The sequence below is a fragment of the Vigna umbellata genome, chromosome 2, assembly GCF_029865625.1.
Source record: "Vigna umbellata cultivar VRB3 chromosome 2, Vumbellata_1.0, whole genome shotgun sequence".
NCBI lineage: Eukaryota > Viridiplantae > Streptophyta > Magnoliopsida > Fabales > Fabaceae > Vigna > Vigna umbellata.
The window spans coordinates 7,922,866-7,941,919 of NC_142166.1; the positions used below are offsets into that span (position 1 = coordinate 7,922,866).

Below are 19,054 nucleotides of genomic sequence, written 5' to 3' on the forward strand. Positions count from 1 at the left end.
TATGGTCGATGTTATTGATTCTCAATTTGATAAGTTGACGACCGACCTGGATGGTTTCGCAAATGAGTTTAGCTCATCAAATATTCATTTTGGTGTGATATCTGATGCAGCCGTGCGCCAAGTCTCAACAATGGAAGATAGAAATAAAATACTCCGTCGCACATCGACGTACACATACACAAAGGGCGACATTTATGAAATGTTGAGTGGTATGAACATTGCTGATGAAAACTTACTCGAACAGTGTTATGATTTCTTATGTGCGAACCCCACATAAGAAATCATAACATTGCTCTAGCAAATTTTCATCAGCAATGTTCATAGCACTCAACATTTCATAAATGTTCGCCTTTGTATATGTGTAATTCGGGGTGCGACGAAGGATCTTTGTTTGGGAACGTAGTATTTGATTTCTATCTTCCATTGCTGAGACTTGACGCACGACTGCATCAGAAATTACACCAAAATGTACATTTGATGCGCTTAGTACATTTGCGAAAACCGTCCAGGCTGGTCGTCAACTTATCAAATTGAGAATCAATGATATTGACATTATGTGCCTTTCTTTTCGAGCCTTGTGAGGATGAAGTTCCACCGGATGGGACGGGAGGCACATATTGAGTCTGTCCTGGACTATATTCATCCACAGATGGAGGAGGTGATGGTGGAGTTGGGTCTCTATACCCCGTCCACTCAAGCTGTTCTGGAATGTACTCAATATTCTGATTCAAATCAACACTGACACGAGGACCAACCCGCTGTCGACGTGCTTGACGAGCGGTCCGAACACCACTCCCAGTAGCTCGATCAACAGCCCATAACTCCACCATTAAATCGTAGTGTTTCATACTATAAACTCTCAACTTTGCCGCAGTTGGCCTCGACTAAAACAACAAACAAAATAAACACACTAGTTCTTTTATGTATTATAAGGATCCACAAAATCTTAGTTTTTTTAAAAATACCTGAATGAGGTCCATCCAAACTTCGTCCTAGCTTGAAATGTCATACTAACCGAGTTCCACGCAAATCCACTCAATCCAGAAAACAAGTCATGTACCTCACGCCATTTATCTTTCAACACTTTCTGATGATTTTTAACATTATTTTTCGTAATTGCGACATACCCAGAGCTATGAAGATGATCAACTATGTTACTATATGCTTGGGATGTCCAGCTTCCACCAACCCTATTACTGATTCGTGATTCCTCAATCATAAAGTGTAGAAGACGTGCGTCCATGTCCTCTGTCCACTTCATGAACTCTTTAGTAGGACTAGAGGACTCAATGGCGGCTGCCTTACCTCTGTTCATTTTATACCTAATTCATAAACAAAATGGTAAGATGTTAACATTAAACATCCTTAATATAATGTTCTTGTCATACCAATAACATCAAATACTCATACAACACAATAAAATATAATAACTACGAGTTTTGATAATCTCGCCACATATGATCTGCTATAGAATCCCGGATACTACTACCAATCCTATGGTCCTCTTCTCTAACTTGAGATGATGAAACATTATGGTCTTCCCTTTCATTCAACTCGCGATCAACTTCATCAAGTAATGCTTGATCGTTATCCACGCCACGAAGGAAGTTGTGTAAGATACAACACGCTAATATAATGTCTGTCATTGTCTCTAATCCATAGCGTGGTTCAGTGCCACTTGCAATGATAGGGAATCGTTTTTTCAAAACACCAAAAGTTCTTTCAATAACATTTGACAACGATGAATGTCTATGATTAAACACCTCCCGTGGATTTTGTGGTCCTCTACGTGTATATTCTTTAAGGTGATATCTTACGCCTCTATATGGAGTTAAAACTATGCTTTTCAACATAAATCCAGCATCACCAAGGTAGTATTTTCCTACAATTTTTCGCACATACAGGTAATTAGTCACTACTAAATAAAATCTTCGACATTGCAATGTACACACTCACCTTGGGGAATAACCAACAGATCATCTCGATCAAGAGTATTTTTTAAAATTCTTGAATCAGATGCAGTGCCTTCCCACCCAGTAAGAACGTATGTGAATTTCATGTCAAAATCACACGCCGCAAACACATTTTGAGTTGGCCAATCTTTTCTTCCTCGAAATCTCGGAGCTTCACATCTTAGCACCTTTACCCGATCATGAGTACCGTCTATGGCCCCTAAACAATCCTAAACATAAAAATAAGAAGTCATCATATAACTCAAAATTTGTTATCATCCTTTGATCAAATAACATCTACAAATATGTTCATATGAGTACCTTAAAGTACGGGTAAAATCGATTGTTGTTCAAGAGATATGGATGAACCTCATTTCCTGAGGGTTGAATTAGAAATTCGGATTCCAAAGTTAAGATAGCATCCAAGACATTGTGAAAGTGTCTGCTAACCGTTGAACCAGATCGATGAAAGAAAAATGCGACACTTCGATTCTTAATATTATGGCCAATTATATGAAGAAATTGAACAACTTGTTGCTTCATTGTCGACCGAATGACGTCCTTAACTAACCCGGTTGATCTTAGTCTCTCACAAAGATTAATAAATGCCTCTGGACCCATCCTAATGATGTCGCGGCATCGATTAGTATGCACAAGATATGACATTAATTTCTCCCTACGACGGTCTCTGTCTGCTAGGTAATTGCTTACACTACTCGAATCACTAGAGTACATATTCAAGATACTCAACGCGTGTGCAACAATGCATAACATTGTTAGTGCAACCAATGAAGTCGTAATTTGTAATTGTTGACGTATCAATGCGATAATATTGAAGTTTACACCAACCACATCATCATTTATATCTTCACGGTCCAAATATGATAAATCTAATTCTCTTTCCATCTATATTTATTTAACAAAATACATACTCATTAACAACTTTATACATACATACAACTAAAATCAACAACATCATTAAATTCATATATTCATGTAATCATATCCTATTTAACAATATTCATGCATTCATATAATAATTAAACAAAATACATGATATTTATTCAGTAAATAAACCACATTCATGCATATTAATCAAATATAGTAATATAAAACATACCTATTGAAGAAACTTATGAAGCTTTCAAGCAAGATTTTTCAGCAAGACTTAAGACTTTAGCCAAGATTCAATACACACTCATAGTAAGATCCCAATCAGATACTACTTTCAATTGTCAATATTCAAATAAAATGAGTGATAATTCCAAAATGAACCTGTTAAAAAAAGGACATCAATATCTTATATCATATAATGGTTAAAAGAAACTAAAAACTTAAATATCTACCTTCAACTCACTCTACCGAGTGATTTAACACAGCAAGTTAGGAAGCTGAACCAGGTACCGGTAAAAAATTATTAACATACACCCACCAAGTTTTTTCCACCTCAAAGATCTCTAATCATAGTATAAAAGGAAGTTCATTAATAAGCTACACATGTTATGGGAAGAAGAACATTGTCTTTAACACTACAACTAAAAACCAATTGGACACAATAAACAGGTTCTTATCCCTCACCTGTTTTCCTTGCTGGTCAAAGATGGTGAGCCTCTCAGTTACATGAGTTTTTTCGGACTACAACTGCAATTAATTACAAAGACAAAGTTATAAACATCAACATAGTAGTCTTCATCAACAAAAAAGAAAGAAAGATAACCAAAATGTTTGTTTATACCAATAAATGTCCAAAACTTGCTGGTTGGAAAATCACCAGGTCCAGAAAGGAGGACAAACGTTTTGTAGTACTTCTCGAGATGTGAAAAATGGTCTTGTTGTGGCCAGGGAAAGTGTGAAACAACAACAATAAAAATAAAAAAACGGTATACAAGGAATGAAATTGGACACATACATAACTATGTTTACTGGACATGTGAATGAGTAACATTCTCCGTAGCTTACCAATCCTATGCACCTTCGTAGCTTACCCGTACCTTACCAAATGCACCTTATCGTTACATAAACCTGCAAGACATACAAATGATTAAATGATTAAGCTGTTGCTTAAGAAAACCAAATCACTCTCGGGCTTATCCTGCATGTACAGGTTAAAAATGTTGGCGTAAAACCTCAACAGCACCGTCGTCCTCCTCTTCTCCACCTCCATCCCCATCAACCTCTCCTCCACCGCACAAACCTTCATCTTCTTCTCCATGCCAAACATCTCCCTCCTCCCCTTCTTCATCTGATGGGTGCGTCTGTGTCTGCCTCCAATGGTAGTGGTACGAACCCACCTCCATCATCTGCGCCGTTCTCTACAACCCCCACGGTGGCATCGCTTCCATGCACGAACGTTAACACGCTAGAGCTAACCAATGAATGCGAGGGAGGAAGGCATGCATATATGGAAGTCCAAATAACTCACACACCACAACCTGCCGAACCGGATACGACGACAGTCCAAACGAATAAACACGCGCACACTATGCATGCAACCGGAGAAGCCACTGTGTAACCGAATACGCGTTCTTGGAGAAGCTGTAACCGGATACAAGAAAGTGTGACCGAATACGCCATTAAACGAAGTTGTTGGAGAAGCTGTAACCGGATACGCGTCGATGTAACCGAATACGCCTCCCAGTTCCAGAAGCTGCAACCGGATACCGATTACGCCTGCAACTCCTGCCGAAAGCTCCAACCGAATCATCTCTTCTTCTTTCCGAATACACAGCCGTCAACAAGTTCACTTCTTCAACCCTTGCTTCCACGTTTGGTCAGCTTCATCCACTCGCTCATCATCATCAACAACGTTCTTGCTCATCATCCTCAACAACGTTCTTGCTCCTCCATTCACGACTGACTTCCTCTTCAACTAAATCACAATGCTTCTACATGCAACAACCACATCAAAACGGAAAGAAACATTACCTCTCCTCCACAGCTACTCACTCTGAAGGCAATACTTCAGTACACACACTCGGGCAAAGCTGGTGGAAGTAAACCTCTTCAAACTTGGTTGTCTCTCTATGTAAACTTATCTACCAACCACCATCTTATTAATGGTGTGGATGGTTATTGTTTTGAAATTCAAACCTCTTTGCCACGATTCTCTCCTTTGCAGTCAATGCCAGTGAATGGTTGTGTCAAACAGGGAATCTCGCCACTGCAATGGGCTGCAAAAGCAATTTTGAAATTAAAGATATGCATGGCCAGGACAATGCAAATTAGGTCATCACATGCAGCCACAATCCACTTTACTCTTCAAACCACAGGACATGGCTTCTTTCACGTGAAAGCACAATGCATGTGTTTATTTTTAACTTATTTAATATGCTTGTAATCGGTTATTAAACATCAGAATCGAATAACAACAGTATGGGCTTTTCACAATTTCCGTACAGGGCATATCAGTCTTTCTATGCTAAATCATCGCAAATCCTCGCAGCTAAAGCGAGATGCCTTCAACAGTGTATTCTCGCAAATCATCGCTTTTATATCCGAGCAAATCGTCGCAAATCATCGCAAAAGAACAACGCTGTTCTTCCAAATCCATCGTCACTTATTCACGTGAAAGTTCTTTCACTCCAAACAAACACAGTCTAAAAAAATTAACATAGTCCTCATTATCAACCGAATGCAAACGAACTTATCTTATGGGTATTATTTAAGCTCGTTCCAATTTTGATGAAAAATTTTCGTATTGACATAGTATATACGAGTACTCATGCCAATACATACCTCGTCCTTCTACCTAAATCCGTTTCAATACATATTCTGTTCTTCTAATGTTTCTGTTTAAATTATTAAAATATCCATAATTTATCATATATATATATATATATATATAATTTTCTTTTTCTCTTATAATTGTTTAGGTTTATTTTGTATTTACAAAATTCATTCATATTTAAAGTTTTTTCTTTCTTATCACAACTTTAATTACACATTTTTTTAGAATTACATTAAACTAATATATTATGAATTTCTGTTAATGAAATACGTTAGGTATCACATTTGATTATTTTTACTTATTAATATTTGGGTTAAATATGTTTTTAGTCCCTAAACTATTGGCCGTTTCTGGTTTTCGTCCCTCTTTCAAAGTAAGGTACAATTTGGTCCTCATTCTTTTCGAAACGTTACGAAGCAATTGCTTCTTAATCGTAAAATAGTTGCACAAATTGCTATCTTAAAAGAGAATTGTCTTTTTATGATTGCCGATAATATCATAAAAAATTAAAACCCCTTATTTACTCCAGGAAGGTATAGACTTGAAATTTGTTTATTTTGATAGCTTTAGCATATGCTAAAGCTATCAAAATAAACAACCATGCTTCAAAAATTATTCTTCGTTACCTATTATCTTTTTTATTACAAAAAAAAATCAAATGGAATTATCCTAATTTTGAACAAAACATCAATCCAGGTTTAATTCGAATCTAAATTCAAATTGGATTTCGAATTTTTAATTTCTATTTTTTTTTCTTAAAGTATTCATTTTAGCAGTCGACTCGCTTTTTTCAAATTGTTTTTCGTTATTAAGAAAAGGTAACGAAGATAAAATACGAGCTTGTTTTATAGCAATTGTAATTAATCGTTGTTGTTTTAAGGTCAATCTATTTACACGTCTAGATAATATTTTTCCTTGTTCACTAATAAATCGACAAATTAAACCCATGTTTTTATAATCAATTCGGTCCTTACTTTGAAAGAGGACCAAATTGTACCTTACTTTGAAAGAGGGACGAAAACCAGAAACGGCCAATAGTTTAGGGACTAAAAACATATTTAACCCTTAATATTTTTATTAATTGTTTATCTTTTTTCACATCAAAATATATGACTCTCATTTTTAAGTGTTTAATGCTCTTTAATTTACCTAATAATATAAACATTTATCTTATTTATTCTCGTTTATCTTTAATTTTTGTTTTATTTGAAAATCTTTTGTTTTGTTAATACAATTTTCATTATGTTTTAACGGTTCATTTAGTTAGAAAGTTTTATTATATCTCCAAAAGTATTTTCTATTTTATCATGTCATTAATATACATTTTTTTCTCTTTGATGAGATTTTATTCAATGGTGTATGTTTGGTCTATTTCAATTATTTATTTATTTTTATTTGGTATTTGCTTTTATCACGTAAAATACTATTTTGATGATTTTTTTATATAATTATATTTATTTTTTAATTAATTCTCATAAATATAACTTTATCATTGTAATTGAATAAATATATTTCATTTAAAGTAATATAATAATTTAACGTTTTGTAAATCTTGTTTACACCACTCAGAAGTTCAAAAAATAAAAAAATTATGTTTAAATTTTAATTTTTATTAGTTTAATATTTATTTTTGCAATTTTGCTTAATTAATCTTTATAAATGTATAAAAAAATTCGTTATAATTTAGATAAATTAATGGAATAGACATTTAAAATATTTTTAAACTTGAATATTTGTTTTCTTTTTATAATTTTAAAAAAATGCTTTTTAACATGAGATTTTATTTATGTGTAACTGTGAAATATTTTATATAATTATTTCACTTTTATTCAATTGTTAATATTCTGTTATGAAATTTATACAATTATAATCCTTTTTCTAAATGTTTCACAGAAGAAATGTCTTTTGCTGTTGGATATTCGATAAAATTATGTTCTTTTATGTTAATTTTAATTTTTTATAAAATACTTAATTGATATTGAAACAGTAAGAATGCTTTTTTATTGTATATATCATTGAATTAAAATGATTGTCATCCCAAGATGGTATAATTATTTAACTTATTTATAATAGACAAAATTAGATTAACGAATTTTCATGTATCCTTATTATAGTGAAATGACCTTTTTGTGACATCCCAAATATATAGCAGATATATATGCAAAGACATCACCAATTTATAATATTAGAAAGCAGTTAAGAGATGTACTTAAAGTATTATAGGATTACAGTCTTTCCGAATTTACTAAGAAATTAAAACTTCAAGCACTAGAGTATTCCAAAATATGTCCAAAATTTGAAACTTAAAACATAACAAGGTTCTTCAAAATGACATAAAAGAACTAAGAATTCCTAGTGAGTCTAAGCTGCAGCATCATCTTCATTTCTCTCCAATGTTGCCTCCAAAGAAACCTCATCTTCCTCTGCTCACACTACAAAAAAAAAGGGCCTTACCGAAGGCCAAAATCCCTCGGAAACAGCCAAAAGCCGTCGGAAAAAGACATTTACAGACGGCCTACCGACGGCCATCGAGCCGTCGGTAAATCTCTTGTCGCTAACAATTACCGACGGCTTTTGGCCTTCGGTAATTACCGAGGGCCAAAAGCCTTCGGTAATTACCGAGGGCCAAAAGCCTTCGGTAATTACCGAGGGCCAAAAGCCTTCGGTAATTACCGAAGGGCAAAAGCCTTCGGTAACGACCAAAGGACAGAGGCAAACTAAGAAAATCATCCAGGTAAATCAAAACACACACCCTTGAAACATTATATTTTTTAAAAGACAAGAAAAAATATATCAGAGAAGGAAAATGCATAAATTTAAACACTTCTTTATAAAATAAAAATTAAAGAATGAGATTCAGAGGCAAAACAGAAGTACAACTAACTAAGGTCTAAAACAAAGAGTGCCTTATGTGGCAGCAATCTCAAAACTAAACATCTTCATAAAAATGTAAGAAGAAAATGCCCTAATGCCCTCAGCTGCTTGGATTGGTCTATTTGATCTAAAGCTACAACCTCTTCCACGATATCCACCCCTACCACAGCCACGCCCTGCAACAAAATTTAATTACAATTGTTAAATAAAATTAAATGCAGCTTATTAGTTAACTTAATATCAGTCACAATAACAAAAATTATTGTTACATAGAGCATCTCAATAAGCTTAAAAATCAAAAGGTGCTGGGTGAAATATTTCCCCTTCCCTATCAGCAATATTGGCAGCAAAAATATCATCTACTGAGGCGAAATAGAAAACATGTTCAGGGGGAAGGATTCATCCACTTGATCAATTCATACATAACACACAAAGAAAACTAAATTTTACATGATATTTTAATACCACTTCAACATTATTTTAATACACTGTATACCTGCAATCATATACCATAACAGCAGCACCATTAGTTTATAACCAATAATTTAGTCCCTTTCAATAGAAGATATATGATCAATAAAACAGAGTGGCAAAGAGATCAGAGCAATTTAATTATCACATAAGGCATTATTAGTACTTATTGACTATCCTGCAGCAAACAGAAAATGGTTAAAGATGTTATACTTATTTTGAGCTTATTTAAGCTTCCATTTAATCTAAGCATTTTTTTTAAGTTTTGAGAGAGTTTATAAAAATAAGAAAAAGTGAAATAAGTTTATCCCATAATCTAAAATCAACAATAAGAAGTTAAATGATTTTAACTTTCTCTAAAAGATTATTTTAACTAATACGTAAATACATTTTATCGTATAATAATGTTTTTTCATTCTTAATTTTTCCCTATCAATACTTTTGGAAAAAATTATCCAAACATGATCATATTCAATGTCCCCAAACATGATAAATACCTTAATTCATTTTATCATATTTTACATAAGACTTCATTATTCATTAAGCTGTTTACCCCAAACTGTAATTTTTCTTTTATTAATACACCAAATTATTCCATGAATTTACAAGAATCAATGAATCTGATCTCGGAAACAATAAAATGTTATTTTAACCCTTGAGTCTATCTTTTGTCAATTCACCAATAAAAATAATATTTATATAGTTAAAAATTGATGGGTTCTAGTAATTCTGAGACTAATTTTGTGGTTTTCAGAATCTCAAGTGGTATTTAATTGCAAATGCTCACAGGGACAATTTGACACAAAAGTAAACACATCATAATAGCACATGATAAACTAAAAATATAGCTACTAGCAATTCCTCCAAACTTAACGTTATCAGTTCAACCCTCAAACATAGGTGACACAAATAAGTAACTAGCGGACGCAACTAATGGAGGAATCTGATTATTTCTTGTGCATAACGAAAGAGGAAAAAACAAAAAGAAAACAGTTAGAAAATGGAAATGAAGAGGAAGCCTAACCTTTAGAGAGAAATTGAGGGCCACAAAAGAAATTGAAGCCTAAGCCTTAAATCTGCGACGCCCACACCGCCCATCAACGCCCCAACCACTAGATCGCGTTGGAAATTCTTCACACCACAATTGAACACCTTATCTTGCCAAAGTTTCAATCTTTTCCCCTCTGAGTCATCTTCCTCTGCGCTCATGCTTCGATTCCTTGCCACCGCCTCTACAACTCACTAACTTTGCTCAAAAGGGAACACACCCATCAATATCATTTGTTTTTTCTTAGAGAAAACCCAATTCGGAGCAATTTATATCACTCTGGAACCAAGCTTATCCCTTTGCCGAAATTGGGTCAATTTTTTGGTAGTGAAAGAGAAAGCAAAGTAAAAATGCGGAAAGATGAAAAAGAGTCGAGGAAGAGGTGTTTGCAGGGAAACTGTTTGGCCTCAGCGTCGAGGAAAATTTGGTCTTTGCACACAGCGGAGAAAACGACGCCGCTGGGGTTGACGAAGGGGAGAGGACAGGGTTTGGCGGAGAGGGGCTTGGAGGAGAGGAGTAAGAGCGCGTCCTGGAAAACGTCAAAGAGGGGTGATTCGGCGTCGTTTTGGGAGAAGGGAGAGTCCATCAGTTCGAGGAAGGAGGTATGGCAGTGGGGACAAAGGAGAGGCGAGGGAAGGAGCGTGAGGGACACACTCATATCGCATTCGTGGCACCAGTAGGTCTTTGCTTCTGGCTCCCCCGTCGTCGCCATCGGAAGTATTTCCCTCTGTGAATGATTATGAACTTAAAAGGGAGGCACCCTCCGCGATTGCACGAACCCGCTCAACCACCGGAAATGCTCGCGCTCTTCATAACACCGCTATGCCAACAGAAGATGGAAGGGACCGATGATGCGCAAACAAAAGGAAACCAAACGAAAGAGGAGAAATTTCGGAGGGAACCAAACGAAGGAGGATAAATTTGGGGGTACCCTCACACGCCCTTAGATTTCAATTTCGGGGAAGAGAAGGGAGAAATTTGGGGGAAAGGGATCTGCTGAAATTGCAAATGAGCGAGGAAATACCCAAAATTTAGGTTAAGTCATGGTGCACAATACCGAAGGTTCATATCCGCCGGTAAATTACGGCATATCGCAAATTACCGAAGGACACTTGGCCGTCTGTAATTATCCGCCGGTAATAAACGCTTTTCTTGTAGTGTCACATCCAAGTGGATGATCATTGCAAAAGAAAACACATACAACAAGCACACAAACAAGCAAGGGTGAGCTAATTATATAAAAGCATGCATCATATCAAGCACATAACACACAAGAGTTAACTTAAATCAAAGCAGTTTAAGACATACATCCTAGCATGTCATCTTCTAGACTTGACTCGACCGGACTTTAAAATGATAGTCGAGCTGTGGCTGGTCCTGCACTCGTGGTGACTTATGAAACTTGGGTTCCCCACCTTGCCACACTCACGATGTTAGCCTGTTCCGGGCCTTGAGGCATACTGGAAGCCCCAAAGACTAAGACCTCCTGCTACTCCTCACCACATGGATTAATCCCTCTACTTGAGTATGATTAGCGATTGGAGTTTCAGAATGACCCCCAAGACTGAGCTCCTACTTTCATTCTAAAACACTAAGGATCTCACCAAGAGCTCCTACACAGATGGAACTTGATTTACAACTTGAATCATACTTTCATCACTTTGTAATCATATACTTTCTGCCACAATTAACATATGCACAATCTCAACAATATACATTACTCACCCCTCACAAATTATAAAAATAACATCTCCACAATTGAATCTAAGTTAATCAATACCAAGAACCAAACAGCTCCAACTAACCCATAACAACTCATAAAATGCATCAATTTATACATACCTACAAGTAATATAATTATCGATTAACACTCACGTTTCAATATAAGAAACAACTATCCTTACTTTATTATATATATATATGATACGTACAGTCTCTTGTAAATATACATATTTATATTATATTAGAAGCATATCAAACTCTCTTTTCAGGCATCTGTTTTGCTGCAATCAAGGCTACTCTGGATTCTAAATTAATCATAACTAACTGTCCACCCTGTAAATCATAAAGTGCAAAACAGATATTGGAGTTATTGTTTGGAAATACCAACACACCATTAAACTAATATATATATATATATATATATATATATATATATATATATATATATATATATATATATTTATCTATGGATCCTTACTTTAAATTTCAAACACAGAGTGACTGATTTCCTAAAATTATAATTGACTAGAAATTAACACATGATAACTTTATGCATCTACAATCAACTTGTTTTATTTTATTTTCATCCTAGTAGAGATCCTTTTTTACCCCAATTGGTCACCGGAGAGGACCCAGATGTCTGAACGCATCAAACTCACCTTCGACGCCAACACATATATATGACTAGTCACAACTGACTGGACCAGGCCAGGGCTGCTCTATGATCAGGGATGTGCCAACTCAGGTTTTTAAGGTTCCTCTATCCTACCAACAAAGAAAGGCTCTCAACAATTAACAATTAATTTATTTAAATTATCTACCTTGTTCTCTTATGCTCTAAATCTGAAATGCCTAATTTTAATATTTTCACTTCCTCTCACAGCAACCTCAAACAGTACCTGTACATCTATTTAATACCCATATACATGCTATTACAGAACCCTTACTCCAGACCTTCCAACAAGATCAATTTCAGCCAACAAACTCATTCAAAACAGATTAAATTCATCACATCACAACATGCACAATTTCACAGTTTCAGTTATAACACCCAATACAATAAAAGTCATAAAACAGTTTCACAAGAGCACACCAGTTCAACATTCATATGCATATATTTTTATAAAATAAATTCATACAAAAATAATTAGCTCCCCTTACCTGGAAAGCTTAACAGTACCACTCCTAGGAACGCTCTAGCAGTACCTCCTCACAGAGGCGAGTTTGACAGCACCTATAAGCCACCAAAAATTGGTGCAGAGCACATTTCTTAGAGTTGGAAGGGATAGAGAAACTAAAGGAAAAGCTACCAGTAATAGGCAACCAGCAAGTTGCATGGCTTAGGTTCAAGAACGGTTGAAGAAAAGGGAAAAAAACACTTACCGGTCGGAATGGAAAAACGTTCGGTTCAAACTGAAGCCCTTGGTGCAGCAAGCGCGGAAACACCTTCAAATCAAAATTTGATCGGTTCAGTGAAGAGAAAATCTAGAGAGAAGGCAGAGAGAATTTTAGGGCAAGGGTTTTAGAGAGAGAAAGAAAGCTGGCAAAATGAAGGAATTCTGATTTTTAGAAAACCCCTTCCTAAGGTCATGGGTCCTTAGCTTATGGGCTGACTGCCTCAACATAAGGCCCAATAGCCTTATTATTTTCAGGCTCTTACACCTTTATTATGGGTATTAAATCAATAACTATTTATACAAGTTAAATCTTCTTATCAATTTTTTGGTTAAAGATAATTTTTGAAATTCAATAGTTATTTTTTTCTCTTTCTCATTTTTTTAGTTAAAACTTTAAAACAATAGACTTTATTTTAATATAAAATATTGTGTTTTTAGACATACTATTTATATTATTTGGATATAAACAAATGATAATTCTCGACTTTCTACATCTAGCATATAAAATGTTTTCAAGAACAAATAAATTAAAATTCTTTTTTTTTCCGTTATCTTTATCTTTTGTTCTTGTAATGTATTTATCAAAAATATTTCTTATTAACATAAATTTTTTTTTGAGTATTTTTTTTTGGGTTAAATATGTTTTTAGTCCTTAATCTATCAAGCGAATTTGCTTTTGGTCCCTCTTTCAAAGTAAGATACATTTTAGTCTTCCTCCTTTAGGAAACTATAATTTTTCGTCCTCCAAATCCAATGACGTTAAAAAAAAGCTGAGCTAGCAAACGGTGGAATGTCACGTCATATTTTTTTTCTGAGTCAATCTCCCTCCGCCGTCTCGACTCCGTCTCCAAGCAGTTCCTCCTCTCCAACTTGGCCCTCCACAGCAAGACCCCTCCTTCACGGTCTCCGCCGCCCCCTACGGCCACTGCTGGCAGTTCTTCCAGGAACTTCGCAACGCCTCCGATATCTAATTCCTGATCACCTCCCACGCCAACCCTCACTTCACCTTTCTCCCCCTTCCTCTCCCACCACTTCGGTCCCCATCGCTTCGGCCCCCACGATCTTCTCTGCACTTCCTTCACCCTAGAGCGATCCTCAGATCGGCCCGTTCTCGTTTTGCTCGATGACTTCGCCGTCAAATCTCACACTCTCTCTTCTTCAACTCCCTCAAATCTCGAGGCTTCGATCTCCATTTCCACCTTGCCGATGACCCTCAATTTAAGATTTTGTTGATTCGGGTCATAATTTTGTTGATTTTGTTGATCCAAAACGTAATTAAGAAGGAATTTTCTGAGTTTCTGGGTTTGATTTGGGTATTTTGGGCTGTTGCATTTTTTGGGTTTTGTCTTGCAGGTCAGGAGGAGCTTTGCCGTTTGGATGTTGGTGTTGCTTGGGCCTTTCTCCTAGAGCCCCATTTTGAATTAGGGACATCTTTTACCGAGTTTCCACTCTCTGTTGCCCATGACTTCCCTGATTTTGCATTTATTTGGTCACCAAGTATCTCATTTTCTTCTAATCCAGAGTCTGCTACACTTAAACCCAAGTCATCAAAAGAGTCGTCATACTCATCTTCATAAACTTCTAAAATTCGTTGCAGAATATGGGTCCTTTTAAATCTGTTTCACAGAACTCATCATCCCGGATAGATATTGAAACTGTTCATTATCAATGAATATCCATCCTGCATCATAGTAACTGAGTTACAAAAGGAAAAGGGCCAAGCATATTGCAAACATGAATGGAAAAATGCAACGATTTAAAATGCAACATTTTCAACATCTTGAAGAAATGTTTCCTTCTGATGGCTTTCCCGAGAATGTGATGATACTGTATTGATATCTCGAATTGTTTGAACAAGAATATTTGCTCTGATGACTAGGTCCTCTACATCGGTAGGAAACATCTTAGTGGCAGCTGGAAGAGGGATGCGATGAGGTTGCTCGCGTCTGGGTGTTGAGGGTGGATGTGCGTGGTGGAAGATGGCGACGACTAGGGTTTCTGCAGCGGCAGTTTCACGACACATGGTGGTTGGCCGGCGCGACATTGTGTTGGCAGTGTGGCATTGACGGCGAGAAAGATTGACGTGGCAGAAAAACTCAGAAGACTTGCTCAGGTCAGAAAAAAACAATGGCGTGACAATTCACCGTTAGCAACCTCAGTTTTTTTTTAACGCCGTTAGTTTTGGAGGACGAAAAATTAAGGTTTCCTAAAGAGGATGACTAAAATGTACCTTACTTTGAAAGAGGGACTAAAAGCAAATTTGCTTGATAGATTAAGGACTAAAAACATATTTAACCCTATTTTTTTTATCAATTTTGCATTTATTCTTATAAATTAGTGAAAGACCCATCTTTTATGCATAAAAAGTTGTTTATTATTTTTTCTAGACATTGGTTTGAAAACAAATAGTTTTTTTTTCTAAATTTATAATTTTATTTTTCCTTAAGCTTGGAAGAGTGAAATATTTTTGATTTTGAATCATAATATCTAGATCTAGTTTTCCTGGTTGAATAGAGGCTATAGTAATTTTTCTTAAATTTGTCAATCTAATCAGGACACAATATACTTTTACATTGTTATAGATTTTTTGACCTAAGAATTTTTTTCAATTTAAATGTAAATTCAAAAAGTTTAAGGCGAGTCTAGCAATACACAATACAAGAGTTTATCCATATATTAATTAGACGAGTATAACAAAAAGCATTAGATGAGGTATTTCATATAATGGTTAGATGACTCTAAGCATACACGGATTAGACGAGTATAAAAAAAATATTAAACGAGTTTGTCAATGCACTAATTAGACAAATTTAACAATATACGTTAAATGAATTTGTCCACACAATTACTAAACAAGTAATAAAAAAATGTTAGATAAATTATTCCACACATTGATTATATGGGTTTAAGAATATCCATTAGATGAGTTTGTCCATACAATAATTAAACAAATCTAGCAAGAAACATTAGATGAGTGTCCATACATTGTTAAGAAAGTTTGTTTCTCCATACGCAAATTATACGAGTTTATTAATACACATTAAGCAAGTTTGTTCATTCATTGGTTAAACAGTTTTGCAATTGAATTAAATGAGTTTGCATATACATTGATTGGACGACCATGTTCATACACTGATTAAACAATTTTAACAACAAATCCTAGACAAGTATGTTCATACATTGATTTCATATATTGATTAGACAAGTAGAACAAAAATTATTAGAAAAGTTTGAAAATAAATTGATCAAACGAGTCTAACAATACACATTAGACGAGTCATTCATATATTTATTAAACGACCATAACAATTTATACTAGACAAGTCTTTCAACACATAAATTAGACGAGTCTATTAATAAATATTAGACAAATATGTTCACTTATTGCTTAAATGAATCTTGCAACACATGTTAGACAAGTCTATTAATACATTGATTAGATAAGTATAAGTATAACAAAAAATTACACAGGTTTAGCAATATAAATTACACGAGTTTATTCATATACTAATTAGATGTGTATAGCAAAAAACATACTATACATTTATTAGATGAGTATAAGAATATTTACTAGACGAGTATGTCTATATATTGATCATATGAGTCTTGTAACACATGTTAGACAAATTTGTCCATACATTAATTAAACTAGTTTAACAATATACAATTGACAAGCTTGTTCATATACATAATAGATGAATTTATTAACACACATTAGATGACTCTATTCATTCTATGATTATGCAAGTCTTGCAATATACATTATACAAGTTTGTCTATATACTAATTAGACGAGTATAACAATACACATTAGACGAATGTGTTCATATACTGATTAAACGAGTCTAACAAGAGATACTAAATGAGTTTGTATTTGATGAGTCTAACAATTCACATTATTTCAGTTTATTCATATACTAATTTATATTTTTAGTGAGTCAACCCTACATATTTTTGTATATCTTTCATACTTTTAAAGAGTCTACTATATTTTTGCATATGTTTTATTTTTTTATATTTTTACAAACCTTACTATTTATATTTTTATAGATATAACATTCTAATTAAAAACATATAAATTATTTTTAAAGTTGATTATATTCAAAAACTTAATTACAAACTTAAAAATAATAATAATTATTTCCTCAATCTCTAATTTTCTTTTAATAAACACATATACCAACATCAACCCGAGTTTAAAATTAGTCATACAATAAAAGAATTACATATAATAAAATTTAAAAAGTATTAACTTATATAATTAGTTTTTTATAATTATTTATTTTATGATTTTTTAATAATTCTCCTTTTTTACTGTCCAAATTTGTTTTTCAATTTTACTCTTTAAATAAATTTTTAAATTAGAATAATATTTTTATTAATTTTATCTTTTAAGTAACTGTTTTTTAAATTTAATCTTTATTTTTTTTTCAATTGACACTTTGTTTTTAATTTGACCAGTTTTTTAAACCTAATTATTTTTTTAAACAATAAGATTATAAAAATTATTTACATTTAATTTTATAATTATAATAATAATATTAATTTTATCATTTTATATGAATGTGTGTTTAAATTTGGCTATTTTTCAAAACAAAAATAATTGCTTACGATAAAGAAAATGTAGCAGATATATTCATAATAATAATAATAATAATAATAATAATAATAATAATAATAATAATAATAATAAGTAATATTCCAATTTTGAATACACTTTTAAATTAATATACGAAATTTTATAAAATATTTTATCTGTTAATATTAAAATTAATTTGAAACTCCACGTTGTTGTATAATTGTACGATTTAAACTTTGTGTTCATCGAAGCCTTTATTTTGATACTTTATAATATAAATATTTGTTCACAATTTTATTCTTACTGTAATAATGTTTTATTTAATATTTTTATTGTTACTGTGTTTTATGGTAACTAACGGGAAGTAAAGTGCTTTCAGCCATCCATCACTTTTTATTTTTTTTTAAACTTAAACATTACAATTTTAAACTATTTTACATCATTATAATATGAGAAACACCATTTAATAATTTTGCTTGGTATAATTTTACTCAACACAATATACTGAGTCGTTTCCTCTGCATTCTTATGGCGCCAAAAAGACGGCAACAACACGGCAAAAGAAAAGGAAAACCGTTTACGGCCTCAGCGTCAGCTTCGGCACCGGCACAAGCACCGGTAACAGCACCGGCACAAGCACCGGTAACATCACCGGCATCAGCACCGGCACCGGCACCGGCACCGGCACAAGCACTGGTATCAGCACCGGCACCCGATCCAACATTTACTCCTGCACCGGCACCAGTGTCGGCACAGACATCTTCCCCGCCGTGGCCAGTGTTACTCCTAAATTCGTTACCGACTAAACTGAAGGGAGTGGGAAATTATCGTTTGTGGAAAGAACTAGTTCGGAGTACCATCATCTCGTACAATTTGGAGCGGTTCGTTGTAAAGTTTCTGATTCCTGACGAATACGCGAGCGAAAGCGATCGGAAAAATGATATCTTAAGCAAAGAGTATCAAGAATGGCTTATTCAAGATCAGATATTGTACAGTTGGCTTTTATCGTCTCTATCCGAAGACCTTTTTCCCATAATAGCGCGATGCATACACTCATGGGAGGTTTGGAACACAGTCAACGAATACATGGGTTCTGAACTGCAATCGAGGGTTAAAGAACTCAGAGCAGAGCTCAATACGATAAAGAAAACTGGCTTTCTTGGAGATTATCTTGAGAGGATCCAAGCCATTGTTAACTCTTTAGCCGAAGCTGGTGATCCGGTCTCTGAAAAAGAACACATTCAGGCCATCTTGGAAGGCTTGCCGGAGCAGTATAACGATTGT

At 34.3% G+C, this 19,054-nt stretch overlaps 1 protein-coding gene across 1 annotated transcript; it reads right to left on the bottom strand.

Annotated features, from left to right (window-relative positions):
* Positions 1 to 256: 256 nt before the first annotated feature.
* LOC148203328 (uncharacterized) lies at positions 257 to 2,858 on the bottom strand. Its single transcript, XM_088107584.1, has 6 exons — positions 2,274 to 2,858; positions 1,957 to 2,182; positions 1,435 to 1,882; positions 1,016 to 1,322; positions 491 to 884; positions 257 to 444 (listed from the first exon to the last, which is right to left on the bottom strand). Exons 1-6 carry the CDS (start codon positions 2,856 to 2,858, stop codon positions 257 to 259), a joined length of 2,148 nt encoding a protein of 715 aa, XP_087963710.1.
* Between the last annotated feature and the right edge of the window lie 16,196 nt (positions 2,859 to 19,054).

What these genes read in the sequence shown, in the direction of transcription:
- LOC148203328 (XM_088107584.1), bottom strand. Translation starts at nt 2,858, where the DNA reads ATGGAAAGAGAATTAGATTTATCATATTTGGACCGTGAAGATATAAAT. An exon ending in TGGCGAGATTATCAAAACTC is followed by an intron (nt 1,323 to 1,434) that starts GTAGTTATTATA and finishes TTTATGAATTAG; the next exon opens with GTATAAAATGAACAGAGGTA. An exon ending in GTGGATTTGCGTGGAACTCG is followed by an intron (nt 885 to 1,015) that starts GTTAGTATGACA and finishes TTGTTGTTTTAG; the next exon opens with TCGAGGCCAACTGCGGCAAA.